Source organism: Leopardus geoffroyi, chromosome A2, assembly GCF_018350155.1.
Source record: "Leopardus geoffroyi isolate Oge1 chromosome A2, O.geoffroyi_Oge1_pat1.0, whole genome shotgun sequence".
NCBI lineage: Eukaryota > Metazoa > Chordata > Mammalia > Carnivora > Felidae > Leopardus > Leopardus geoffroyi.
The window spans coordinates 3,144,729-3,170,245 of record NC_059331.1 but is presented as its reverse complement, the minus strand read 5'-3'; the positions used below and the strand labels follow the sequence as shown (position 1 = coordinate 3,170,245).

At 58.6% G+C, this 25,517-nt stretch overlaps 1 protein-coding gene across 18 annotated transcripts; it reads right to left on the bottom strand.

Annotated features, from left to right (window-relative positions):
• Positions 1-154: 154 nt before the first annotated feature.
• ANKRD24 (ankyrin repeat domain 24) lies at positions 155-25,418 on the bottom strand. 18 transcript variants are annotated; one of them, XM_045491524.1, is made up of 22 exons: positions 25,115-25,418; positions 23,197-23,268; positions 15,191-15,277; positions 14,955-15,085; positions 14,790-14,878; positions 13,773-13,837; positions 13,183-13,240; positions 11,582-11,652; positions 11,287-11,393; positions 10,920-11,107; positions 10,412-10,440; positions 9,717-9,797; positions 9,469-9,576; positions 8,223-8,267; positions 8,030-8,128; positions 7,029-7,101; positions 6,721-6,839; positions 5,011-6,534; positions 2,377-2,544; positions 919-1,044; positions 672-737; positions 155-528 (listed from the first exon to the last, which is right to left on the bottom strand). In XM_045491524.1, the coding sequence occupies exons 2-22, from the start codon at positions 23,230-23,232 to the stop codon at positions 451-453; spliced, it is 3,348 nt and encodes a 1,115-aa protein (XP_045347480.1). In that variant the 5' UTR covers positions 23,233-23,268; positions 25,115-25,418; the 3' UTR covers positions 155-450. The 18 variants fall into 18 exon arrangements, with proteins under 18 accessions (XP_045347480.1, XP_045347482.1, XP_045347481.1 ...); XM_045491526.1 differs by lacking the exon at positions 25,115-25,418 and adding an exon at positions 24,749-24,873; XM_045491525.1 differs by lacking the exon at positions 25,115-25,418 and adding an exon at positions 24,308-24,734.
• Between the last annotated feature and the right edge of the window lie 99 nt (positions 25,419-25,517).

Genomic DNA, 25,517 nt, shown 5'->3' with positions numbered 1-25,517 from the left:
GGTTTGTTCATCATGAGCTTCGACACCACGAACACAGCATTCCTTCCGGACACCATGTGGTTGGCGTGGGGGGGTGAGCACCTCACCTCCTCATCCCTGCTCGTGGCCACCCTCCCCTCCCTGAGGGGGGCAGCGATCAGGCCACACACTTTCATCCTTGGCTCCAAGAGCTTTTATTTCTGGGGTCCGGGGTGCTGCCTGGCTACGGGACAGACAGGACAGATAGGACGCGGGAGAGGGGACCACAGATTCTCCGGTGGGGGCGGGGGACGGTCAGGGCTGGCCCTGACACTGGCCAGTGTGTGCGGGAGGGGGGGGGGCAGTGGGGCAGTGGACACAGCCAGGGGCGGTCGGGAGGGCCCAGACTGGTCTGCGAGTTAGGGGGGCCAGTGTGGGAGCCCGGACACCCCTGCGCGGGGCCTGGCGGGCGGAAGGCCAGTGTTCTGATGCTCAGCGGCCCTGAGCCTGAAGCCTCTGCATCTGTAGGATCTGGCTCAGAATCTGCTGTACGTCTTCGTCCATCTGACCCTGGGGGTGGGGGGCGGGGTGGGGAGGGGGCGGAGAGAGAGCCTGGGCACTCCCCGTCTTCCCATTCCCTCCCTCCCCACCCCTGGAGGCCCGGGAGCTCTCCCCCCCACCCGCCTCCCCCCGGAGGCGGAGGCGGGACTCACCTGAATGGCATACAGGAGGTGGCTCCTATACAAGGCCACCACTGCGCTGTGGTCCCTGGCAGCCTGCTGTGGGTATGGGGGAGGGGGGCTCAGAAAGCGGGACCCACCCTCCCCAAGAACGTGCCCCACCGCGCCCTGGAGACCAAGAGCCCCCGCACCAGGGTGACAGCTGCTAAAATGCTGAATAATTTTCCTCCCATGCCCGCCGGCCCGTCCCTCTCCCGGGATCCCTGCCCTGTACCCTCACCTCCAGCTGCTCCTGTAGAGCTTTAACCTGGCCACGGAGGGCCTCCACCTCCGAGAGGCCTGGGGCGGCCGGCTGGTCCTTCAGGGCCTCCTTGAGACTGAAGACTTCCTTGGACAGCTCTGTAATCTGGGGGGGGGGGGGCATGGGGGGGGCATCAAGGCACCCTGAGCCTGGGCGGGCTTGGGGGGTGGGGGCTTTGGACCTCTCCAGGGCGGCCAAAAGCAGCCTGGCCTGGGCGGGGGGCGGGCGCTGGGCCAGGCAGCCCTGGGTTTGGGTCCCCTCCCTATTCCCTTCTTGCAGGAGATCTCGGGAAGATGACTCAACCCCTCCGAGCCTCAGTTTCCTGCTCTGTAAAGTAAGGGGAATCACAATTCTCACCTTGGAGGGTCACTGTGATTCTGAACAGAGGTTAAGTCTAAACTCTGCCTGGCAAACAACAGGTGCTCAATAAATGCAGAGCTGTACTATTCTACGACGGATCAGAGGTTCTCAACCAGGGGGCCATTCTGCCCCCAGGGGACTCCAGGAGATGTCTGGGGACATCTGCGGTTGTCACACCAGGGGTGCTTCTGGCATGGAGGGGGTGGAAGCCAGGGATGCTGCTCAGCCCCCACGGCACCCAGGACGGCTTCCCGGTGACCCGTCCTGAGTGTCACCAGTGCGGAGAGGGACAGACCCTGCAACAAATCCACCATAATCTCTACCACAATTTTATTTTCATTTTGCAAGAGGCGGTGTTGGGCTCAGAGAGGTCGACTGACTTGTTCAAGGTCACACAGTGAGCTAGGGCCGGGTGACCTGGTGCCAATGCACCTGGGGCTCTGGGAGTCACATCCGCTGTCCAGTGACACGATGTGAGACTTTGAGCCGCTCACTTTGCCTCTCAGAGCTTCGGCTTGCTCATCTAGAAAACAGGAATAAGGATGCCTTCTGGCTTTTGGGATTAGAAGGGAAGGAAAAGTGATAGTGTGTGAAAACCGCTCCACCCAATAGCCACAGGCTGCTGTTAGCCATCATTGTTCTGGTCCCAGACCAGAACATCTGGTCCCAAGACCAGAACTTGGGAACCTGGGTTCAAACGCTGCCCGAACCACTGCATGGCTGTGTGACCTCGGGCAAGTGGCATCACCTCTCTGTGCCTCATTTCCGCAAATGGGGACAATAAAAGCACCAATCTTATGGGAAGTTGATGTGAGGATTAAATGCGTAGTCCATGTCAAAGGCATGGCAGGGGGCCCAGCATGCGGTAAGCGCTCAATAAATGTTACTGTAGTTATCATTCATAGTTACAACAGTAGCCCGTGTGTCTGAGTTGTGCCCTCCCTTCTCTGTGCCTCAGTCTCCCATCTGGAAAATGGGATGATCTCCCAAGACTCTTTCATCTGGGACATTCTTGGATTTCCCCCAACCTCTGTTGAGTGGGAACCCCTCAGGTGAGCACAGGAGAAGGGGACGCACCTTCTTGTCCTTTTCCTTGGCCATATCCAGGGCCTCCTGGGCACGGCTCTGGGCCTGGCGTGCCCGCTCGGCCTCGGTGCGGAGCCCCCGCAGCTGCTGCTCTGCCGAGGCCAGCTGGGCCTCGGCCGCGTGACGTTCACTCTTCATGAATAACGCCTCCCTCTGGACCTGCAGCCCAAGCCCATGTGTGACCACAAGGACATGTGGATCCCAGATGCCTGGAACCCAGAGTCTTCTGATGCTTCTATTCTGGCCTGAGGACAGTCAAGCCCGTTTTGACCTTAAGGGCTTTGACTCAGGGGAGTTTGGGGTTCTTCCTGGGCACCATGAACTTTCTGACTCTGCCAGAGACTTCTGACCTGCTAGCTGTGTGGCCTTAGACAACTGGCTTAACTTCTTTGTGTCTCAGTTTCCTCATACGTAAAATACGGGTAATAACAGCCCCCACTTCACAGAGTGATAACGGGGACAAAATGAACAAATACAGGAGATCTGCTTAGAATAGCACCTGGCACACAGGAAGTGCTATATTTGAGTTGTTGTGCTGTCGTCATTACTGATGCTCCTTTCTCGTTCCGTGTCGTGAAGGTTTATAGATTTCTTACAACAGGAAAGAAAACCAGAAGACTTTGGACGAAAAGCAAACCAACATCCAAACGATGACTGCATTTTCACAAAAATACCAAGATCGGAGCAATGTCAGCTTCACAAAAACTGGTCGTGGGCTGGAGGCTGGGAGCACTTTGGCCTGTATAGAAATATTGGCTCCAGGGGGACAAGGATAATAGGTAGAGGTTCTACTCAGTACAGACTGGCTACACTTTAACAATTAAAAAAGAAAAATCAGAGGTGTCTGGGTGGCTCAGTCGGTTAAGTGACCGACTTCGGTTCAGGTCATGATCCCCCGGTTCGTGAGTTCGAGCCCCACGTCGGGCTCTGTGCTGACAGCTCAGGGCCTGGGACCTGCTTCAGATTCTGTGTCTCCCTCTCTCTCTGCCCCTCCCCTCCTCACATTCTCTCTCTCTCTCTCAAAAATAAACATTAAAATTTTTTTAAAATCTTTTTCTTGGAAAAATAATACTTACGGCTGCCACTATCGATCTCTTATACCATCATATATAGATTAAACTATTCAGTTTTCACGTGAGGACTCAAAACTATTATGATCTCTGTCGTAGGGATAAGTGAGCAGAGGCATGGAGAGGAAAATGCTCTCCTGACAACAACCAGCAAATGTGGGCTTATTCACATGTTTTGTTATAACACCTACTAGTTTTTTGTTTTTGCTTTTTTTAAAAGAAGAGATGGAATCAAATGTCCACCATCAGGGACAAAAAATATTCCCTGGCCTCGGGGCGCCTGGGTGGCTCAGTCGGTTAAGCGTCCGACTTCGGCTCAGGTCATGATCTCGCAGTTCGTGGGTTCGAGCCCCGCATCAGGCTCTGTGCTGACAGCTCAGAGCCTGGAGCCTGTTTCATGTTCTGTGTCTCCCTCTCTCTCTCTGACCCACCCCTGTTCATGCTCTGTCTCTCTCTGTCTCAAAAATCAATAAACATTAAAAAAAAATAATAATAATAAAAAAAAAATTCCCTGGCCTTAAGAAAAGCAACAATAACTCAGCACCAAAATCTACCGGGCTCAAAATATTAGATGAAAAAAATCTCTGGGCAGGGGCGCCTGGGTGGCTCAATCAGTTAAGCTTTTGATTCTTGATCTTGGCTCGTCATGATCTCGTGGTTTGTGAGTTTGAACCCCACCTTGGGCTTTGTGCTGACAGCTTGGGATTCCTGCTTTCCCTCTCTCTGCCCCTCTCCCAGTCACTCTCTCTTTGCCTCTCGCAAAATAAATAAATGAAGTGGAAAAAAGCCTCTGGGTGTAACATCCTCCTACTTTCGGGCTTAAGCATTGAGAACGGTCATAAAACGACAAGCTGTAAACAGCCCGCCGGGAACCACAGGATGTTCTGAACCAGCGGGGAAGATGGATGTCAGGTAAAACCGTCAGTGGTTACAAAACAATGAGTGGGCCCCAATCCCTGCCTCACACCATACACACCGTTCAAAGATGAAGGGTAAATGTGACTGGAATTAAAGCAATAACGTTTCTGAGAGACACCGTGACCTTGGGTGCACGGAGGTTTCATACACAAACCACAGAGAGCCCTAACCTTTTGAAAAATGATGGGGCTGGCGGCTCAGCCGGTTAAGCTCCCGACTTTGGCTCAGGTGATGATCTCCTAGTTTGTGGGATCGAGTCCTGCACTGAGCTGTTTGCTGTCGGCACAGAGCCTGCTTCAGATCCTCTGTCCCCCTCTCTCTCTGCCCCTCCCCTGCTTGCACTCTGTCTCTCTCTCAAAAGTAAGTAAACATTTTTTTTTTTAATTTTAAAAAGAAAAGGAAATAAAAAAAAAAAGAAAAGAAAAATGATGGGGTCAAAATGGCCCAAAGGTTTTTAAGAAGACACACAAACGGAACCACCCAAGAGATCTGAACGGCTGCAGGGTCGGCCATCCACCTGGAAACGCCGCCGAGGGTCAAGGGTCTATAGGATTGAAACCAATGGGGTGGCCACGCCCCGCGGCTGCAGGTCAGACTGCCAAGGCCAGGGGGGTGGGGGTGCGGCGGCCGCGCTCACCTGGAACACCTCAGCGCTGGTTTTCTCGTGCCGTCGTGCCAGCTCCTCCAGCTGCCCCTCCAGCCGGGCCACGTCGGCCTGCAAGGCGCCCACCACGCGCTCGTGCTCCAGGCGGGCCACGCTCCCCGCGCGCTCCCGCTCCAGCTCGGCGCGCAGCCGGGCGGCCTCCTTGCCGGTGGCCACCACCTCCTGCTCCAGGCCGGCCGCCCGGCCCCGCAGCTCCAGGGCCTCCTCCTGCAGCCGGTGGTGCTCGGAGGCCGGCACGGCCGACTGACGCAGGGCCTCGGAGGCCTCCCGCAGCTCCGCCAGGCCCCGCCGGGCCTCCTCGCAGGCCGCCGCCAGCTCGGCCGCCCGGGCCTCGGCCGCATCCCGTGCGCGGCCCAGCTCGGCAGCCACCGCCCGCTGCTGTTCCCCGGCGGCCGAGGCGGTGGCCAGCTGCTCGCGGAGCACCTGCAGCTCCCGGCTCTGCTCCAGCCGCACCTCCTCCCGCCGGGCCAGCTCTGCCCGCAGGCCCCGGGCCTCCTCCTCGGCCAGCAGGCGGCCAGCGCGGGCCTCGTCCAGCCGGGCCGAGGTCGCCTCCAGCTCCCGGAGCCGGGAGTCCCGGACTCGGAGGTCCTCGCGGGCCTGCTCCAGGGCGGCTCGCAGCTGCACCGCGTCCCCGCCGCCGCCGCCGCTCCCCGAGGCTCCGCCACCCTCAGCCTCGCGCATCCGCTCCCGGAGCCGGCCAGCCTCGGCCTCTGCCGCCTGGCGCTTGCCGTGGGCCGCCTCCAGCTCGGCGGCCGCCTCCCGCTCCCGTTGCCGGAGTGCCTCCTCCAAGCCACGGATCCTGGTCTCCAGCTCCGCTTGCAGCTGTTCTGAGGCCTCGGCAGCACCAGGGTGCAGGACGGCGCCCAGGGGGCCCCTCGGGGCTGGGGCCTCCACGTGGGTGGTCTCTGTGCCCGGAAGCTCCGCCTCCACCTCACCCACTCCATTGGCCTTCACCTCTGCTCCCTCGGCTTTCGGCTTTGTGGCCTCCGCTTCTGGGTTTCCTGCCTCTTCCGGAGCCTCTGTTTCTGCAGCCTCGCCCCCCGTGGATCTTGTTTCTGTGGCCTCGGCGTCTGTGGGTTTTGGTTCCGTGGCCTCGGCGTCTGTGGGTTTTGGTTCCGTGGCCTCGGCCTCTGTGGGTTTTGTTTCTGTGGCCTCGGCCCCTGTGGATGCCGCTTCCACGGTTTCATCTCCTGCAGCCCCGTCCTCGGTGGCCTCGGCTCCGTCAACTTTGGTTCCCGGAGCCGTGGTGCCATTAAGCTCCATTTCCATTGGCCCGTCCCTGGTGGTCTTGACTCCCGTGCCCTTGCCCTCCCCAGGGGCCGCCTCCTCTTCTCCAGGGCCGCGCTGTGCCTCCTGTCGCTCCAGTGCCCGCAGGGCGTCGGCGTGCCGCCTGCGGAGCTGGTCGAACTCAGCCCGGAGAGAGTCATAGAGGGCCAGGGGGATGACCTCGGCTGACCCGTTTACCTCCATCTCATCCTTCTCAAAGCTCTCCAGGATCTGGGAGGTGGTAGCAGGGAGCCGGTGGGAGCCTGGGGCCACGGGGGCACAAGTGGCCTTGCCGCCACCTTCCCTGCCCACAGACTCAGCCACATGCCCACGCTGACCCCCGCCTCCCCCTGGGGACAATCCCTGGGGTCCTCAGATCTGTCCCCACCCCACCCTCCGGTGCCGCAGTTTCCCCACCTGGACCTTCTCCATCAGCTCCTGGTTTTGTCTGGTGAGTGCAGCCACTTGCTCCCGCAGCGAGGCCAAGAGCTCCTGGGCCGAGGGGCTTAGCCGTTTGGAGAGCAGAGCCTCGGCCCCTGGTGGGCGCACAGAGTCAGCCCCAAGGGTCCTGGGCCACAGGGACGGGAGCTGGGGGTCTGGAGCGGTGGAGGAGGGCCGACCTCCCTCCCAGCTTCAAACTCTCTCCATGCCTGTGGGTCAAGGCCCCGTTTCCCGGGGACCCCAGGGACAAGGTGGGCAGGGAGGGAGGACGGGGTGGGGCTCACCTGGAAAGTCAGACAGTTCACCTTCCTCATCCTGCAGGGTGGCCACGTCATAGCTCGTGTTCTCCCGCTCATTCTGGGGGGAGGGACGGGGTCCAGCTCGGGTCCTGTCCCCCTCCTCTCCCCAAATTCAGAGTGGACAGGGGTGTCCACATCTCCCACACTCCCCCGGGGCATCAGACGGGATCTGTTTGGCCCACGGAGTTTACTCAGTGCCTACTGTGTGCCGTGGGGCTACGCTGGGCCCCCGGGGAGGAGCGGCGATCAGCCCCGCCGCTGCCCAAACACGCGACCACAGCCCACTGACTGGAGTCGTATGTGCGGCCTGGGTGTGTGGGCTGTGTCCTCACAGGGTCTGTGAGTCCACGCTGGGGTCACGTGTCTGCGTGCGAGTCCCGGATCACGTGACTCAGGGTTTGTGGGTCTGTGGTGAGCACGTGCGTGTGGCGTGGCCCCCCCCGCATCTCCCGTGTGAGCTCCTGGGATACGTGTGATTTTGTGCTTGTGTTTTAGTCTGGTGTGTCCGTGCATGTTTCAACGTGTGCGTGTCCGTGTGCGCGGGCATGCTCGTGTACGTACCTATGTTTGCGAATGGACGTACTTTGGAGAATACACGTGCGTGTACACGGATCTGTGGCCCTGTCGTCCGTGTGTGATTGGATGAGAAGCGTCTGTTGGGCACACGTTGAGGGTGTACAGGGTGCGTGTGTGCTTATGCATTCACAGACGTTTTGCTGTGGTGGCCAGCTTTACGGGCAGGGCCACGTGCGGATGACCGTGGTCGTTCATCCCTGTGCGTACAGGCTATGCGTTTTGGGACGTGTCCGTTTTGTGTCCGGACGTGTGTCTGTGGGCGTGTTGCCTGTGATGGCACGTTTGCGCCGCATTTGACTGTTGGGAGTGTGGCTGTCGCGTGAGAGACCGTATGTGTATTGGTGTGGTTGTCCTGTAGCCGCAGCAGGAGAGGCCCCGCCCACCTCCGGCAGGGGAGAGGCCCCGCCCACCTCCAGCAGGGACAGCCTGCTCTGCAAACTCTCCACCTCGCGTCCCAGGCTCTCCTTCTCTTCCTGCTTCTCCACCAGCAGCTGCTGCAGCTCTCGTACCTGGAAGGAGGGCAGTGGGGGGCTCGGCCAGCCTCCAGGAGGAGACGCCGGGGGGCGGCTGGCGGGGCTGGCTCTCCCCACGGCTCCCACCTACCTGTCTCTCCAGGCTGTGTAGGGAGCTGGCCTCTGTCTCTGGCAGCTGACGGGAAGAAGAGGGGATGGGGCTCGAATCCGGGTAGAAGGACCTCCCCTCCCCGCCTCTGCTTAGTAGCCCTCCATCCCGACCGCAGACGTCCGTGGTGTCACCTCCTGCGCACCCGGCACCGCTCTGCCCCCTGACTCATCGCGAAGTATTTATTCAGGGTCAGACCCTGTTTGGGGCCGCTCATTCATTCACTGCCTCACTCAAATATTCGCTCACCCAATAAATATTCATCAAGCATCTTCTGTGAGCCCATCCCGGTCAACCATGGCTCTGCTCACAGGCTTATGGTCAAATGGGTGACCATGAATAAAATGTACATCATGTCCAACAGCAGTAAGCACTTTGAATAGAAATAAAGGAGGGGCGCCTGGGTGGTGCAGTCGGTTAAGCGTCCGACTTCAGCCAGGTCACGATCTCGCGGTCCGTGAGTTTGAGCCCCGCGTCGGGCTCTGGGCTGATGGCTCGGAGCCTGGAGCCTGTTTCCAATTCTGTGTCTCCCTCTCTCTCTCTGCCCCTCCCCCGTTCATGCTCTGTCTCTCTCTGTCCCAAAAATAAATAAACGTTGGGAAAAAAAAATTAAAAAAAAAGAAATAAAGGAAACTCAGGGCGCCTGGGGGGCTCAGTCATTTGAGCGTCCAACTCTTGGTTTCGGCTCAGGTCATGATCTCGTGGTTTGTGGGATCGAGCCCCACATCGGGTTCTGTACTGACAGTGAGGAGCCTGCTTGGGATTCTCTCTCCCTCTCTCTCTCTCTCTCCCCTCCTCCCTCGCTCACACATGCCCGCTCTCACTCTCTTTTTCAAAATAAATAAATAAACATTAAAAAAGAAAGAAAGAAAAAATGAAGGGAACTGGGAAGTGAGTCTGGGGTGTCACAATTTTATATAAGGTGGACAGGAAAGGTGTCTTTGGCAAGGGGTTTCTGAGCAAAGACCCAAAGGAAAAGAGGAAGGAAGCCACAGGAACATCTGAAGGAAGTGTGTTTCCAGCAGAGAGCTCAGCACGTGCAAAGGTCCTGGGGCAAGACCAGGCCTGGCGTGTTGGAGGAGCCACAAGGAGGCCCATGTGGCTGGAGCAGAGTGAGTGAGGGGGGAGGGAGGGAGGAGGGAGCTAGGAGAGAGAGGGGGAGTCTTCCCCACAAAACTGCACTCCACCCCAGGCTGAGCCCCAGGCCTGTGTCTCTGGGGCCCCTCACCTCCTGTTTCCTCCGTTCCTGGTGCTGTTCCAGGCCCCGGATCTTCTGCAGCAGGCGGCCCCTCTCCTGGCGCAGCCGCACGATCTCCTCGTAGGCATCGCGATCATCCTGTTCCCCCCAGCCCGGGGACCCGCCACCTTCACATGAGGCCCAAGGGCTGTCCCCTCCCATATCTGAGCCAGACCTTGTCCCCCCTGCCCCCCGCCCGCCCGCCCCTGTTCCGCCCCCACAGCCAGGACATCTCTCACCGGCATGGGGATGCTAGCAGGGGGCTGAGGCGCTTTCCGCTTCTTGGGGGCCCCTCGCTTTTCGTGGCTGCACACAGAGTTCTGGGGGAAGGGGTGGAGGAAGCCCGTGGGGAACCTGCCAGCCTCTCACCCGAAGACACCAGGCCAGCAGGGCCCCGCTATCCGCCATCGACCTCAGCCCTTGCCCTCACTTCCCGTGTGAGCCCGAGCAAGACCCTGCCTCGCCCCGGTCCTCACTTATCCCAGCATAAAAGGGAACACATCTCCAGAGAGTTCCAGATCTTACACTTTACTCTCAGCGTCTCTTTGTGCCTCGGTACTTGGTACCAGACCAAATTGTCTACAAGCTCCCTTTCCCCGTGGAGCTGAGATGATATACGGCTGGGAGAGAGAAAGAGGCCGGACTTGCCTCCTTCCCTGACTTCACCAAACTCGGTTCCCTCTACCGCGCCGCCCCAGCCCCATGATTTGGCCCCGTCCCCGCCAGTGTTCTCACCCACTTCTGAGAGTTATGCTGTAGACGCTGCTGTCACTTGGTAACAGCATACCCTGAAGGAAGCATTCATCCCAAACAGGTCTTCCTAGGTCACAACCCTGGGACAGAAGCCCACCTCTTCTCTCCCCATAAAGCTTGGGACAAGGGGGAAGGTAGCGAGCGCAGGGGGACGACTCCTTCACTGCTTAGGGATCCATACCTGAGATGATGCCTCGCCTGAGTCATCCTCTAGGAGGGCAGGGAAGAGAGGGAAGCAGGGTCAGGCACTCTGTTTTAGGGACTCTATTCCCAGCCCTAGGAAGGGCACTAGTGAGCCCAAGGGACTTACGGCAGGGGTGGGCTCCCAATTCCCCAAGAGTCAGGACTCTCAAAGTAGGACTCGACTACGTTTGCAGCGGCTGATAGGAGGGACCTTGAAACTCTCAAAAGGGGAGGACAGGGGCACCTCCAGGATGGGGCAGGTACGGGGTGCCAATTCTTAGGAAAGGCAAATATCCGAGCATAAGGATGACCCAGGAAAGCAGAGTGGACCCCCCCAGATTATTCTAAAAGCTCCGGGGACCCTCGAAACTATTCTGAGCAGCATCGGCAGAGGCACGCTGCTATGATGCAGTAAAGAGGGATACCTTGAAACTGTCTCCAGCGGAGAAAGGGAAGGAGATTCGCTTTGGCCGGGGCCTGGGGGGGGGCAGGGCAGGGGTGCATACCACTGGGTGGTGAGGGGCGCTGAGCTGCCTCCTGCAGGAGGTGCAGGATGAGTTTGTCTCCCGCCAGGGCGCCGTAGTGGGCAGCATCCTGGCCCAGGGCGTCGGTGATGCCTGGCTGGGCCCCGCCCTGAAGCAGCACCTCCACTGTTTCGGGGCTGGCCCCCTCACAGGCCAGCATCAGGGCTGTCCTACCAGGAGAGGGGGCTGCTGAGGAAGTGAGGGCATTCTCAAACCCCCAGGCCCTCCTCCATACCCAGGCTGCGTGGGGGAGGGGAAGAGGCAACTAGATCCCCCACCCACAGAGGCTAAGAGACTTGCCCAAGGTCACACGGCATACACCGGGCCAACTGGGATGGGAGATACTCACCTGCCCTGCAGATCCTGGTCATTTGCGGCAGCCCCCTGCTGCAGGAGGAGGCGGCACAGATCTGTGTGACACATCTGAGCGGCTATGATAAGGGGCGTTGTACCTGACTGGTGGGAATCAGGGGAAGGATGAGACAAAATGTGAGAGGCTGACCTTGGGAGGTAGGGAAGCCCATACGACTGCCCCTGAACTTCACTCCAGACCCTTTTGACGCTTTTTAACGGGCGCCTGGGATGCCGCCACTTGGTGACAGCGTACCTCAAGTACAGTTCCCAAAAAGTTCCCGGAGGCTCACCCGATCTCGGGGACTCAGATGTGCCTTGAAAGAGCAAAGGATTTCTGAGCAGGAAATGCAACCGCCAGCCGCTGGAAAAAGAGGGAGGGTAGGTAGGGCAAGGTTTAGACATTTTTTTGGGGGGGGGGGGCGGCGGGCCTTCCGCCTGGTGTGATTCTTATCCCTTATTTTGTGACAGAAGTTCCTACCTTCCCTGGGAGGACAATAGCAAAGGTACGCCTCCCTACTTTACAGATGAGGAAACTGAGGCCCACCCAGGTGCACGGTCAGCCAGTAGGGTAAGAGACAGAGCTAGGATTAGGTCTGCTAATTCCCTGTCCCAAGTTCCTGCCACATCCCACCGTGGCTCTCTTTCAAGGTGGAAGTTTGGGCTAATTTTTATGCATTTCCTCTCTTCGCTTTAGCCAACAGTACGTGCCTACCATGGGCCAAGCGTCATACAGAGACTGGTAATGTTCACTGGGGGGATCAGACGTCAGCTGAGCCCGGGCAGGCTTCATGGGGTTTGACCTGAGTTCTGAGTCTCGAAGGTGAAAAGGAAGAGGGTAGAGGTTTCTTAGGAGCCGTGAAGCGAGAAACAGCCTTGTAAGGTCAAGGAAGGGGGAGACTGTGCGTCCAGAGCCGCAAAGGAGGAAGGGTGTCATGCCATCACTAGAAATGTCAACAAGAGGGGCGCCTGGGGGGCTCAGTCGGTCAAGGCTCGGGTCATGATCTCACAGTTCATGAGTTCGAGCCCCGCGTGGGGCTCTGTGCTGACAGCTGAGAGCCTGCTTGGGATTCTCTCTCTCCCTCTCTCTCTCTCTGTCCTTCCCCCACCTTCTCTCTCTCAAAAAAAAAAAAAAAAAGAAATGTCAAGAAGACCTATCTAATTATCTGCTGTGTCCTCAAGGGGGTACAGCATTTGGTTTTCTGCTGCAATCCCAGGGCTTAGAACAGAGCCTGACACATCGCAGGAACTTAAATATTTATTGAATGAAATAACCGGCTGAGCTTCCACAGTGTGACCACTAGGTGGCAGCACACGCCAACTGCCCGTAAGTTTCAACCCACGATTAAAACCCCCAAAGCAAATCCCAGCTTATTCTGTGTTTCCAAAAGGTCAGGCATTTCTTGAGTCACGAGCGGAAGTCATTCCCTGATCTCATGGGCATGGTGGACAGATGCCGGGTTGGGTTCTGGTTCAAGCGGGCGGGTCCCTTGGCCTCCCTCAGGAAGGAGTTTGGATTCAAGGACTATGAAGGATGCTTGGATCTTTGTCCTTCCTGAGACTCCCTAGGAAAGTACGTTCTGGTCACTGTCCTTACCACCACCATCGTTCTCGCCCAGGCCTGGTGCTTGGGGGTCAGACAGCCTGAGTCCTCCCCGCTTTCTCGTGGCTGAGCCTCAACCACCTTGCCTGTCCGATGGGGTGACTGGGGCTCAAAGTGTTCCTGAGGATTAATGCTGAGCCCGGGGACTCGCTCACAGCGGGGACTCGGTGAGGAAAAAGGAGGAAGGAGGCAGAACGCTCACGGCCAGTGCCCCAGGACCCGGAGTAGAATAATCCCAAGCCCAGCACCCTCTGGGTCATGGTGGGCAGGGCAAAGCTGGGCTGCACCCACCTGCATGATGCAGGGCTGTCCATCCACTGCTGTCCACAATATCCACCACACAGGACGCCTGGGGACAGAGGGGTGTGGGTCGTTTGAGGCTCTCCAGGAACTGGGACCTGCCCCTTCTTGGGCTCTGCTGTATTTCAGGCTCCCTCCCTACCTATCTCTTCCCTCCCCCGTGCCCGCTCCGCGGACCCCACCTCCTCATGGACTCCCAAGTGACTCTCTTTGCTTTTTCATGAAATTTGGTAACAGAGGGACTCTTTGGGAGTTCAGGAGCAGCTGGGGGCTTGGGGGCTTGACGAGAGCTCCGAGAGTGGCTGTAGCCACCACCTAGGGTTTGAGGAGAAGCTGGGGTTCAGGAGATACCTGGTGTTGGGAGCATATCTCGGGTGTGTGAAGTATCTGGACACGCAGGGAGTATCTGGTTGTCCAGGGAGTAGCTAGGGCTCGGGAGCAAAGGCGGCTAAGACACACCCAGGATTCAGGGAGTATCTGGTGGTGGGGGGTGCAGTTCAGGGAACTGCTAGAAGTCAGGGGTAGCCAGGGGAAGGGAGTATCTCTGTTAGGGGAGTATCTGACACGAGGGGGTAAATGACCTGTAGCAGCTGCTCCAAGCACTGTGGGTGCCCATACTTGGCCGCCAGGTGGAGGGCATTGTAACCTGAAAGGCAGGGAGGGTTCGCTAGGGTTCCACATACTCAAGGAGCTTCTGGCTGCTCCCCAAATCTGTGTCAACTATCTGCGAGGACTTTCTGTGTCCCGTGGACGCCCCAAACCCCAGGTACTTCTCCAAACCGTGCTACTCCCCGTAGCTGGAGACTCTCCAGGTGCCAGCTAGTCTGTGTCCCAGACATTCTCATCTCGACTATACTCCACACCCTCCCACTTCTCAGGCCCTATTGCCCCAGCCACGGTCCATGTCCCCAGCCACTCCTCCCCATGTCCCCAGCCACCCTCCGTGCTCGACAACATGCAGCTCCAGCCCTGTCCCTCGGAATCCCGTTGTTGTGTATGCCCCGCTAATCCACAAACCCTTGCTATCCCACGGGCGGCCTGTGCCTCCTACGATGTCCTGAAGTTTCAGCCAGGGCTATGCTCCCCCTCCTAGTTACTTCCAGAGCCCCAGCCACTCCCTTTGGCCACGCCTTCTGTATCAGACATTCCCTCAGAGCCCTCATTAAGTCATACGCCCAGACTCTCCTTTGGCTCCAGCTCCTCCCAGCTACCCCTAAACCCCAGCTACTCCCCATGCGTCAGATACTACCTCCCCCTTCCCCCCAAATTCTACTTGTTATTGTCCCGTCCCCAGGTACTTCTCAAGCTCAGGGAATCCTCTGTTCCAGCTAATTCCTCTGCCTTAGCCACTATGTGAGTCCTGGCCACTTCCCGCCCACGAGCTGTCGACTCACCTTGATCGGTGCCAGCTACAGAGTCTTTTTTCTTGTTCACTGCAGCCTGACAAGTCCCTGTGCCTCCCGGGGTGGGGGGCACTGAACGGAACCCCCGCTTTTTCAGCAGGTCGCTGAAGCCAGGGAGCGGGACCTGAGTGGGCCTGCGGGCTGAGCCCCCGGTCTGAGTTCCTCATCCCTCCCCCGGGGCCCAGCAGGCAGTACCTGCCCCATCGGTGCTCATGACGTTGGAGCCCTGTGCCAGCATCACCTCTAGGCAGCTGGCTGCTCCCCGCATGGCAGCCAGGTGGAATCTGGAGGTCGGAGGCCAGGGATCAGCTGCAGGATGGCCGCCCCTCATCCCTCCACCCCCAGGGTGTGGGCACTCACGCGGACTTGCCCTCGGGGTCCAGCTTCGTGGGCACCAGCCCCTTGCGGGTGATGAGAGCGGCCACCCGTGCAGCGTCGTCGTTCTCCACCGCCTGCAGCAGTCGCTCGTCACTTTTGCCCCACTCCTGGCTCTACAGGGCACACCCAGAGGAGAGTGGGGCCAGGCGATCGCGGCCCCCTCCCTGCTCCCCCCTGGCCGGGGCTCCAGGCTTCACTGCCTGCCCTTGGGCACTTGCCTGGCGCCTGCCTCTGGCGGCCGGCTTCGGGATGGGGCAGGGGCCACAGGGCGGGCAGGAGCCAAGGTCAGCGGGGCTGAGCCGCAGCTGCAGGGGGAGGTAGTCCTGGGCGGGGATCTGAGACAGCGTCCCCCAAGCCTACACCCCCCAGCGTCTGCTCCCAGGTCCATACAACAGCCACTACCATCATTGTCCCATTAAATTCCGCCCCCCCAGGCATCTTTCCAGAAATTGTCCCCAGCCAGCCCTTTAGTGAAGGCCACCTTTCCAAACATCACCCCCACCTCCAAAATCTTCCCATGGGAACCCCTAAAAGGGTCCCTTTAAATGTCTTCCAGAACCATCTGTCATCTATCCTTCTTAAACTGTCCCTGAAATGCCACAATTGTCCCCTAAATGTCCCAAGATCCGTGCTCTAAACAACCGTAGCGTGAAATACATTCCAAAACGTCTTCCCCAAATTTCCGAAGTGTCTCCAAAATCATCCCCCCAAATGACCCCAACATCTGGCCTAAAAATGTCCTTCCAAAAATATCCCTTGAATGTTCTCTGAAATTATACTCCAAATGTCACTATATTTTCCCGAAAATGGTTCCTTAAAACATAGTCCAAATTATCCCCTCAAATGAACTCACCCAAAACGGGTCCCCGAAACTGTCCCTCCAAATGCCCTCCACATTTTCCAGTGTCCCCTTCTGTTCTCAAAGCTGCCTCCCCAAACATCCCCATGTCTCCCCAAATATCCATCCCTCGACCTCTGCCCCCCTCCTCCCGCACCCCCCTCACTGCCGGTCCTTCCCGGGTCTGGGGGCGGGGGTCCGGTGCTGGCCCAGCCAGGGGCGGGGAGGGGCGGGCAGGGAGGGGAGAGTTAGGGCCCGAGCCCCGCCCGCTCCCGCGCCCCCTCCCCTGGCCCTACCGCGCAGGAGGCGGCGGCGCACACGCACAGCTGCTTCATGGCGGCCAGGGCGCCAGGTGCCCGGCTCGGTGCTCCGGGAGGCCACCGGGCCGGAGCGGGGGGTTGGGAGGGGGGCCCGGAGGGAGGGGCAGGAACGCCCGCGGGAGGGGCTGGAGGGGGCCGGAGAGAGGGACAGGGGGCCGGAGAGAAGGGCTGGAGGGGGCCGGGGCGGGGTAGGGGGCGTCGTGGGGGTCGGGCGGAGGGAGGGGCCAGAGGTGACTGGGGGAGGGGCTGGAGGGGGTCGGAGGGGAGGGGCCGGAGGGAAGGGATGGAGGGAGTCTGGGCGGGGCTTGGAGGGGTGAGGGTCCGGAGTGCCCGCGCGCCGCGCCCCCTCCCGGAGACCCCCGCCCCCAACGGTAGGGGTCGTGCTGGGGAGAGGCTGGAGGAACCGGGAGGGAAGGGCTGGAAGGACCCGGAGGGAGGGGTAGAGGCCTCCGGAGGGAGGGGCTGAAGGGGCCGGGGGGTGGGGCTGGAAGGACCCGGAGGGAGGGGTAGAGGCCTCCGGAGGGAGGGGCTGAAGGGGCCCGGGGGTGGGGCTGGAAGGGCACGGAGGGCGGGGCTGGTGGGGGCCTGGGGGCGGGGCTGGAGGGGTGAGGGTCCGGAGTGCCCGAGCTCCACCGCCCTGCCCGTGCGCCCCGCCCTCTCCCGGAGACCCCGCCTCCACGGTAGGGGTCGTGCCGGGGCGGGGCTGGAGGAACCGGGAGGGTGGGGCTGGAGGAGGCCGGGGGCGGGGCTGGAAGGACCCGGAGGGAGGGGCTGGAGGAGTCAGGGTCCGGGGTGCCCGCGCGCCCCGCCCCCTCCCGGAGGCCCCGCCCCCACGGTAGGGGTCGTGCTGGGGGCGGGAGGGGGGGGGCTAGGCTCTGGGGGCGCAGTGCCGCCCGGGCACTACCTGACTTTCCTGCCGCGAGGGGGATGCGGCGAACGAGGCCCGCCTCCCTCGCCCCCGCGGGCTCCCACTGGATCTCCAGGGATCCGCCTGCGTCGTCTCCGCCTCGTCTGAGCTGGCTGCGGGTCGCAGGTGACTCCGGCCTGAGCCCTCTCGGCGGACGCAGCTTCCCACGGCTGCCTTGCCATCATTCATTCACTCGTGCACCCGTGGGACCCAGCAGTCTGACGAACTTGAATTTGAATCCAGGGCCCTGCACCCAGGCCCCTCACATTTAACGCCTGTGCGACCCAGTCAAGGTACTTACCTGCTTTGGACATCGCCTTCCTCATCTGGAAAATGGGGTTCAAAACAAACAGTAGCTACTGCACGCGGTGTTAGCGAGAGGACTAATGAGGTACTCTGTGCAAAGCCCTCACTGGTGCCCGGTACGCAGCAAGTGCGCGATAAACACGGATTCGTTCGTCAAAGGTGTGCTTGCGCCCATGTGCATGTCTAATGCTGAATCCTGGGACACAGGCCATAGTAGGTGGTCAGTTAAATCACTGGAAAGCAGAGTGGACACAGCTCCTCCCAAGGGGCTGGTAGGGTCTGTGTTCGCTGGTTGTTTTCTCAGACTGGGAGCCCCCTGACCGCAGGGCCAGGCTGAGGCCTCCCTGGCACAGACCTGGCACCCCGGGGTGGGGTGGGACAGTTGATAAACGTTTGCTGAGTGAATGAATGACTCACAAGGCCCTCTGGGCCATGTGAATTTCATTTACTGACTCTGCTTGTCCTACTGGGATGCCTGGTGCTGCACTGGGCCTGGCGCCCAGTGGTGACAAGACAGATGCCGCTGTTATCACTGGGGTCCCTGGGGAGACAGGTACACCCATGGATTGATGAACCAGGGTGATTGGGGCTGCGATGGGGGCAGTCCAGGCCAGCTGGAAGCTCAGAGAGGACTCCTGACCCTGGGGAGTCGGGGAGGGCTTCCTAGAAGAGAGGGCATCTGAGCTGAAACTTAGAGGACGGCTAGGATCCCCCCGAGTTAGGGGGTTGCAAGGACAAGATCACGTTCAGGAGGAATCGTGAAGTTATCGCTCGCCTCAACCAGCCCAGTTACCTGTGCCCTGATCCGGGACCAGCTGGATGAGGGTCATAACTGAAGGGTAGGGCAGAGGAAGAGGGGTGTCCCTGGGAGGAGGGGGAAACCAGGAATGTGAGACATCAGGGGAGCCACTAAAGGTTGCAAAATGGCCCACCATGTTGATGTGGCTGCAAATTCACAAAGGGGCCAGCAGAGGTGGGGAGGGGGGAGGACACAGGGATGAGAGGGGAGAGTAGGGGTGAGTATAGCGATGGCCTTCTGGGACCTGAGTTTAGCAGCAATGACTGCAGACAGGAGGAGGGGGCTTGAGTCCAGCTTGGTCATGTTCTGCACACTGTGTGACTTTGGCCTAGGCACGCTCCTTCTCTGGGTCTCAATTCCCCAACCGCTAGATGGGACAATAGATGGCATAAAGCCGGGTTCCTCCACTCAGGCACTGCGGACATTTCAGGGCCAGATCGTTCTCTGCTGGGGGGCTCACATGGGTGCCGTGGGGGCTGAGCAGCATCCCTGGCCCCCACCCACTTGAAGCCAGGAGCACCCCCCAATGCGACCACCACAGAGGTCCCCAGACATGGCTCGGGAGGCAAGATCTGTCTGGCATTCTTCTTAGACACCTTTGCGCAGGAGGGAGGAGAGGTGGGGCAGGAAGATGGAGTGTTTGGTAATAAGCAGTTGGGGAGGGGTGGGTGTTGAGGGCTCCTCTCTCTCGCACCCAACCCACCAGCCAACCCTGCAAACTCGATCAACGTACCCAATCTTGCCTGTGGGCCAGCCCTGTCGCTGTAGCCCCTGCCCTTGCCTCCCATCTTCCTCCTGCTCAAAAGCCTCCACAACCTCAGTAAAATGAGGACTGCTCTCAGGGCCCAAGAGGTTCTACAGAAACTGGTCCCCGGGACCGAATCCCAGCCCCCCTCCCCCAGTTTCCTGTGGCCCAAGAGCTAAGAATAGTTTTTACACTTCTAAGTGGCTGGGGGGAAAAAAAGATCAAAAGGAGAGTCATATCTTCTGAGGTGATGCTTGACAATGACATGAAATTCACATTGCGCGTCCATAAATCAAAGTTTTCTTGGGGCGGAGCCACGCCCATCCATTCAGAGCAGCCAATGGCTGCTCTCAAGCTGCATTGGCAGAATTCAGGTCTGAGGGCCCTTGAAGACAAAAATATCACGGCCTGGCCCTTCACAGGGAGAATCTGCCCACCCCTGCTCTTCACAGTACCCCCTGGCAACTCCCTGGGCCCATCTCCCCTCCATTTCCTCTGGTCAGACCCATCACAGTGGCCTCCTTTCTGGTTCTGGCCTCGGCGCTCGCAGTGCCCTCTGCCCGGAGCACCTTCCCTCCCCCACGGTCTACAAGGCCTGTTCCTCTCCTACCGTCCGCACTGGGCAGCACCCGAAGAGGGTTTATTAGCAGTTTGTTTGTTGTTTTTTTTTTTCCTCCCTGTTCTTTTTTTTTTTTTTTTTTAATTTTTTTTTCAACGTTTATTTATTTTTGGGACAGAGAGAGACAGAGCATGAACGGGGGAGGGGCAGAGAGAGAGGGAGACACAGAATCGGAAACAGGCTCCAGGCTCTGAGCCATCAGCCCAGAGCCCAACGCGGGGCTCGAACTCACGGACCGCGAGATCGTGACCTGGCTGAAGTCGGACGCTTAACCGACTGCGCCACCCAGGCGCCCCTTCCTCCCTGTTCTTACTAGCTGATGCCACACTGCGAACCTTCCGAATGCATTGTTTCCCTTTGGTCTAACCCCGCCCCCTAGGATGTCAGTTCCGCACCGGCAGGGATCTTTGTCCACCTCAGTCACTACTGTATCTGCAGCTGATACCAGGTACGGATTTTGCAAGGCCTGGTGCAAGATGAAAATGCGGGGGCCTCCTGTTCAAAAATTATTAAGAGTTTCAAGATGGAGAGAAGAGAGCAGTAAACCAAACTGGGGCCCTTCTGAGTGAAGGTCCTGTGAAGCTGGCAGGGCCTGGCGCATAGTAGGTGCCCCATCAATGTCTGTTGAAGGAATTAAAGAAATAGTGACTCTGGGGAATTAACACGCGAGACAGACTTTCCAGGAAGCCTTGAGGAACTGGGAATCTATGGGTTTCTAAAAACTCCGATCTTCTTGCTTGTGGGATTTTTCTAAAACTTGAAATAAGGGAGAGGCAGGGGGGGAAGCCCAGGACTAGGCTCACGGCTCCCAGTTAAATCCCATCTTACAGATAGAAAAACTGAGGCCCGGAAGGGTTCCAAGAAGGCTCAGAGCGGGTATCAGGATGTGTTGGGGCCTTGGAGGAAAGGCTGGTATTAAAGAAGCGGAAGGGGCGGGGGGGCACCTGAGTGGCTCAGTCGGTTGAGCATCTGACTTCGGCTCAGGTCATGATCTCACGGTCTGTGAGTTCGAGCCCCGCGTCGGGCTCTGTGCTGACAGCTCGGAGCCCGGAGCCTGCTTCGGATTCTGTGTCTCCCTCTCTCTCTGCCCCTCCCCTGCTCATGCCCTGTCTCTCTCTGTCTCAAAAATAAATAAAAACATTTAAAAAAATAATAAAGAGGCAGAAGGGGCGGGGTGCTTGAGTGGCTCAGTCAGTCGAGCATCTGACTTTCACTCAGGTGATGATCTCACGGTTCGGTTCCTGAGTTCAGGCCCTGCATCAGGCTCTCTACTGTCCTCGGCACAGCCCGCTTGGGATCCTCTGTCCCCCTCTCTCCCTGCCCCTCCTCCGCTCACGCTCTCTCTCAAAAATAGGCATTGAAAAAAAAAAGCAGCAGCAGCAGCAGAAAGGAGTGGGGAAGGACTGAGCAAGAGGGTGGTGGCTGGACTGTGTCCTGAGAATTGGGAATGAAAAGCCCCCAGAGACAACGGCGGGGGGGGGGGGGGGTGTCTGTGCGTCTGCAGCAACGAAGTCACGGGTGTTTGCTTTCTTCCCTCAGGGGAGCAGGCAGAACAAAAGCTGAACTTGACTCCAGCTGTCTGCCCAGAAACTGGAGCCTCCGGTGGAGGGAGGGACAGCGAGATGCCCGGTGGGGGGGGATGGAGCACAGGCTTCTCCCCCTTCCGCCCCCCTGCCGCCCTCCCGCCTCTCTCCGCAGGCTCCTCCCTGCCAACCAGGCACCACCCCCACCCCCCACACACCCGGTCTGCCCTCCACCACTCACCCCCATACCTGTGTGAGACCCCTAACACACCCACTTCCCAAATTAGGAGTCTGGGTTTGCTTTTTGTCTTTTTTTTTTTAAACTGCACAAAGTTTTTGAAGGATTTGATTTTGATAGAATTTGCCTTTCGAAATTAAACGATTATACGCTTTGGTTTACCACCGGCTACAACATCTCAGGAGTTCTTGGGGGACAAGCGTGAACAGTCCAACTTAGGAACTGACTCCAAACAGGATGAAGAATTTTAGGATCCTTCCACAATGAATCAGGCTGACTCCGGGCCACATTTGATAGGGGCTAATGAGCCATTTATTCCTGTCTCTGTGTCTCTGTCTCTGGGTCTCCCTCTCTCTCTGCCCCTCCCCTGCTGGCGCTCTGTCCTTCTCTCTCTCAAAGATAAATAAACGTTAAAAAAAAAAAAAAAAAAAAGATAGGGGTGCCTGGGTGGCGCAGTCGGTTAAGCGTCCGACCCAGCCAGGTCACGATCTCGCGGTCCGTGAGTTCGAGCCCCACGTCGGGCTCTGGGCTGATGGCTCAGAGCCTGGAGCCTGTTTCCGATTCTGTGTCTCCCTCTCTCTCTGCCCCTCCCCCGTTCATGCTCGGTCTCTCTCTGTCCCCAAAAAAATAAATAAACGTTGAAAAAAAAAAAAAGATAAATAAAACCCAAGCTAGGTGAAATAAATAAAAACAAATTCACTGACGTTACATTTGAACTTTTAAAAATTAAATTCAAATAAATGAAAGGAAAAGGGACGTTAAGCTTAATAACTAACAAATAAATAAGGTCAGTTGGGAAAACTGAGGGGGCCCCAGGGGACTGGTGACAGGCCCGCAGTCACCCAGCTAGTCAAGCAGAGCCAGCTGACCTGGGTCTCTGCCCTGTGACTGGGAGAGGCGAGTTAACCTCTCCAGACTTTGGTTTCTTCCTGTGGCGAGTGTGAAGTCAAGCATGACCAAGGCCAGGCACAAAAGGGTGTTCGAACCCTAGATTCTCTCAGTCTGTGCCCTGGACTTGGGGGGAGGGAGTCAGGGAGGAGTGAGTAGGACTGAAGACAAAGCATCTCTCCTGGGGAGTTCACAGTCCAAGGAATGGCTGCACAGGGAGCCAGCTCCGGCCCACCTCAGGGCCTTTGCACTGCCAGCTTCCTCTGCCCGGGATGCAATTCTTGGAATATGCGCACGCAATTCCCTCCCTCTTTCCCTTCTAATCTTTGCTCGAATATCAGCTCCTTGCTGAGGCCTTTCTTGACAACTTGCTTTAAAACTGCAGCCATCTCCCCTGCCCTAGATGCTCCAGTCCCCTTTCCTTCTTTTCTTGGTCTCCGTAGCACCAAACATGCCTTTTCAGCTGTTTATCCTGTTTAGTACCCATCACCCCCCACTCAGCTGTCCGCTCCACCGGGGGCAGGGATTTCCTCAACGCCCACCACAGTGCCTCCTGCAAGCATTTGCTGAACGAACCCCTCAAAAGCAAGAGATGGAGGTCCCCCCAGGAAAGTGAGTCCTCAGAAAAGCAAGCGGTCACTGGAGATTCTTCGGGACAAAGAAGAGTGTTACTGAAGCCAAACAGGGTGGGGGCCGTGGAGGGTCAGACAGGCAGCGATGCAGGAGAGGGCTTCCTGGTGGAGGGAACAGGAGGGGCTGGAAACTGAACAGGAAGCAGTGGGGACATGAGGACAGCAGGGGGCAGTAGACAGGAAAGGGAGGAGAGGGGACAGAAGCCAAAGGGGGGGATTTGAACCTGTGGGTGGTGAGGAGGGTCCCGAACGGGGAGGGGGGTGGCCTGGTCCCTACTGAAGCCGCCAAAAAGGTGGGATGAGGGGCAGAGGACAATGCTCCAAAGGCCCAGGGGCTCCTCGGCCAGGCCCTGAGGCACAGGGGCCTGAAGATGGGGGGCACCGAGCATCTCGGCGGCCTCAGACTCACCTCTGTCTTCTTAAATCGTGCCCGCAGGGTCTTCATGGCCAGCGTCTGGCGTTTCTCCTCAGCCCAGGCCACCTGGGAAAGCACCAGAGTGGGGTGGGAATGAGGGACCCCGTGAGCAGGAGGGCCACCTGCCTCCCCCTTCTCAGAAGGACAGCTTCCTCTTCCCTGGGCCATCTCAGACCCTAGAGCAGGACAGGGACACAGGATGCCCCATCCCCTGACTGCTGTGTGTCCTTTGGCAGATCTCTTGCCCTCTCTGAGTTTCACTTTCCTCACCCTTAAAAAGATGGACACAATCCCCTCTTGACCAACTCGTGCTCAGTTTTCAGTGGCGTCCTTAGCATATAGTAGGTGTGCAGGAAACACACCTGCTGAAGCAGCTCAAGCCTTTTCCGGTCTCCAAGCTTTCATCTGTGTGGTTATTCCTGCACGGGGTGCCCGTTTTTCTCCATTCTCTCTGGTAAGCTCCTATTCACCCTTCACAGCCCATTTCCAAAATCCCGTGTTCTGATGAGCTTTGCCTGTCGTCCACAGGCTGAACTCTAACTCCCCCACCTGGGTTCCCCTACCCCTAGTTGGGTCCCTTCCTCTGCCCCAGCCCTGGCTTCGTAGGCTGGAAGTGGTCTGGGCTGGTACTGTCTTCTGAACAATGAGGGGCCCTGGGGGCCAGGCCCAGAGCTGAGGCCTCTTAGCACAAAGGCTTGTTTGGGATTCCTTCCTCTTTTGAGTGGGATTTCTTTTTTTTAAGTTTATTTATTTCGAGAGAGAGAGGGAGGGAGAGAGAGAATCCCAGGCAGGCGCCGCGCGGCCAGCGTGCGGCCCGACGCGGGGCTTGATCCCGTGTACTGCGGGGTCGTGACCTGAGCCAAAGTCACGCGTCGGAGGCTTCACCGACCGAACCACCCAGCCGCCCCGAGTGGGATTTTTTGAAGGCACGTCCCACACCCGTCCATCCTGCCTGTGAATTCTCGAAGCCATCCTCCCATCGGTCTACTCACCCATCCATCCAACCCCACCCCCACCCCCGTGCATTCATCCATCCAGTTTTCCACCTACCCACCCATTCCTTCCCCCACCCCTCCACCAATCACCCTACCCACACTGTACTCACCCCACCCTTTGTCTTCTGCCTCTGTCTCAATCAAACCTAGAGCAGGAGGTAATAAGATAGCCAAGGGGAGTCCACAGGTTGCCAGGGCAGGAGGGAAGCCATGGGCTTGGGGGACGAGAGTGGCTTTCTGGAAGAGGGGATGATATATAAAGCAGGACCTAGTGGCCAGGCAGGAGGCTGAGCAGGGCGGCAGCCGTTAAAAGAAGGTAAGTGCCCTAGACAGTGCAAAGGCTGGGAAGTGGGAAGTGTGTGTGTGTGTGTGTGTGTGTGTGTGTGTGTGTGTGTGTGTGTGTCAGGGTGTCTGGGTAGCTCAGCAGCACAGCTAGGACATACACACACACCTCTCCTTTATCCCACAAACCAGGGCTCCAAGGCAAGAGGCTGAGGCCCTAAGGGGGGGGGGTCTCCATCCCAAGCTTCCCTCACTTCCTCCTCTCCTACCTCCAGCAACGCCAGTGACTCCAGCACTCGGCCTCCGCGCCCACGGCGGGCTCCAGTTACCTGCTCCCAGCCGGGCCACCAGTCACACCGGCAGCTCCAAGCGCTCAGCTCTGACACCCGATCGGCTCTGAGGGCAGCCGCCCCAGGGGGCCGGGGATGAACAGAGGGAGGAGACAAGCCGGCTGCGGGGCTGCCTGCTGGCCAACGAGCTCAGGCGGGAAGACACCTACTGTTCTCTCACCGCCCTCCACCTCTCCTCCTAGCCTTTGTCCTCGTTGTGTCTTCGCCAGCAGCGCCCTTTCTGCGCCCCATGTCACTCCCAACCGGCTCACTCGCCCCATCTCATTTCTGCTCGCTCCTACTCACTCTCTGGATCTTTGCTGCAACACCGCCTCCTCCAGGAAGCCTTCCCGGAGGCACCCAGGCTGAGCTCCCTTATGGCTCGGGGCCCTCATGGCACCTTAATCGGACTAAGTCACCACTGCCCGGTCACTTGTGTCCATCTTCGCCACAAGGTGCCGCCTTTGCTCCCCGGTGTTTCCCGGGCACTCAGTAGGTGCTCAACACGTGTTTCTTAAATGCATCCTCAAGGCCACCAGCCCCAATGGCCTTGAGCAGTTTCTCTAGCGGTGCACCAGTCCGGCTGGGTGGAGACTGTCACCCACCTGGATAACGTTCGGGTAATTCAGGGCGGCGTCCAAGACCCTCCCACATGCCCCCCCCGCCCCCCCCCCCCACACAAACGCAGGGTATTCGTGACTTTGTCAAC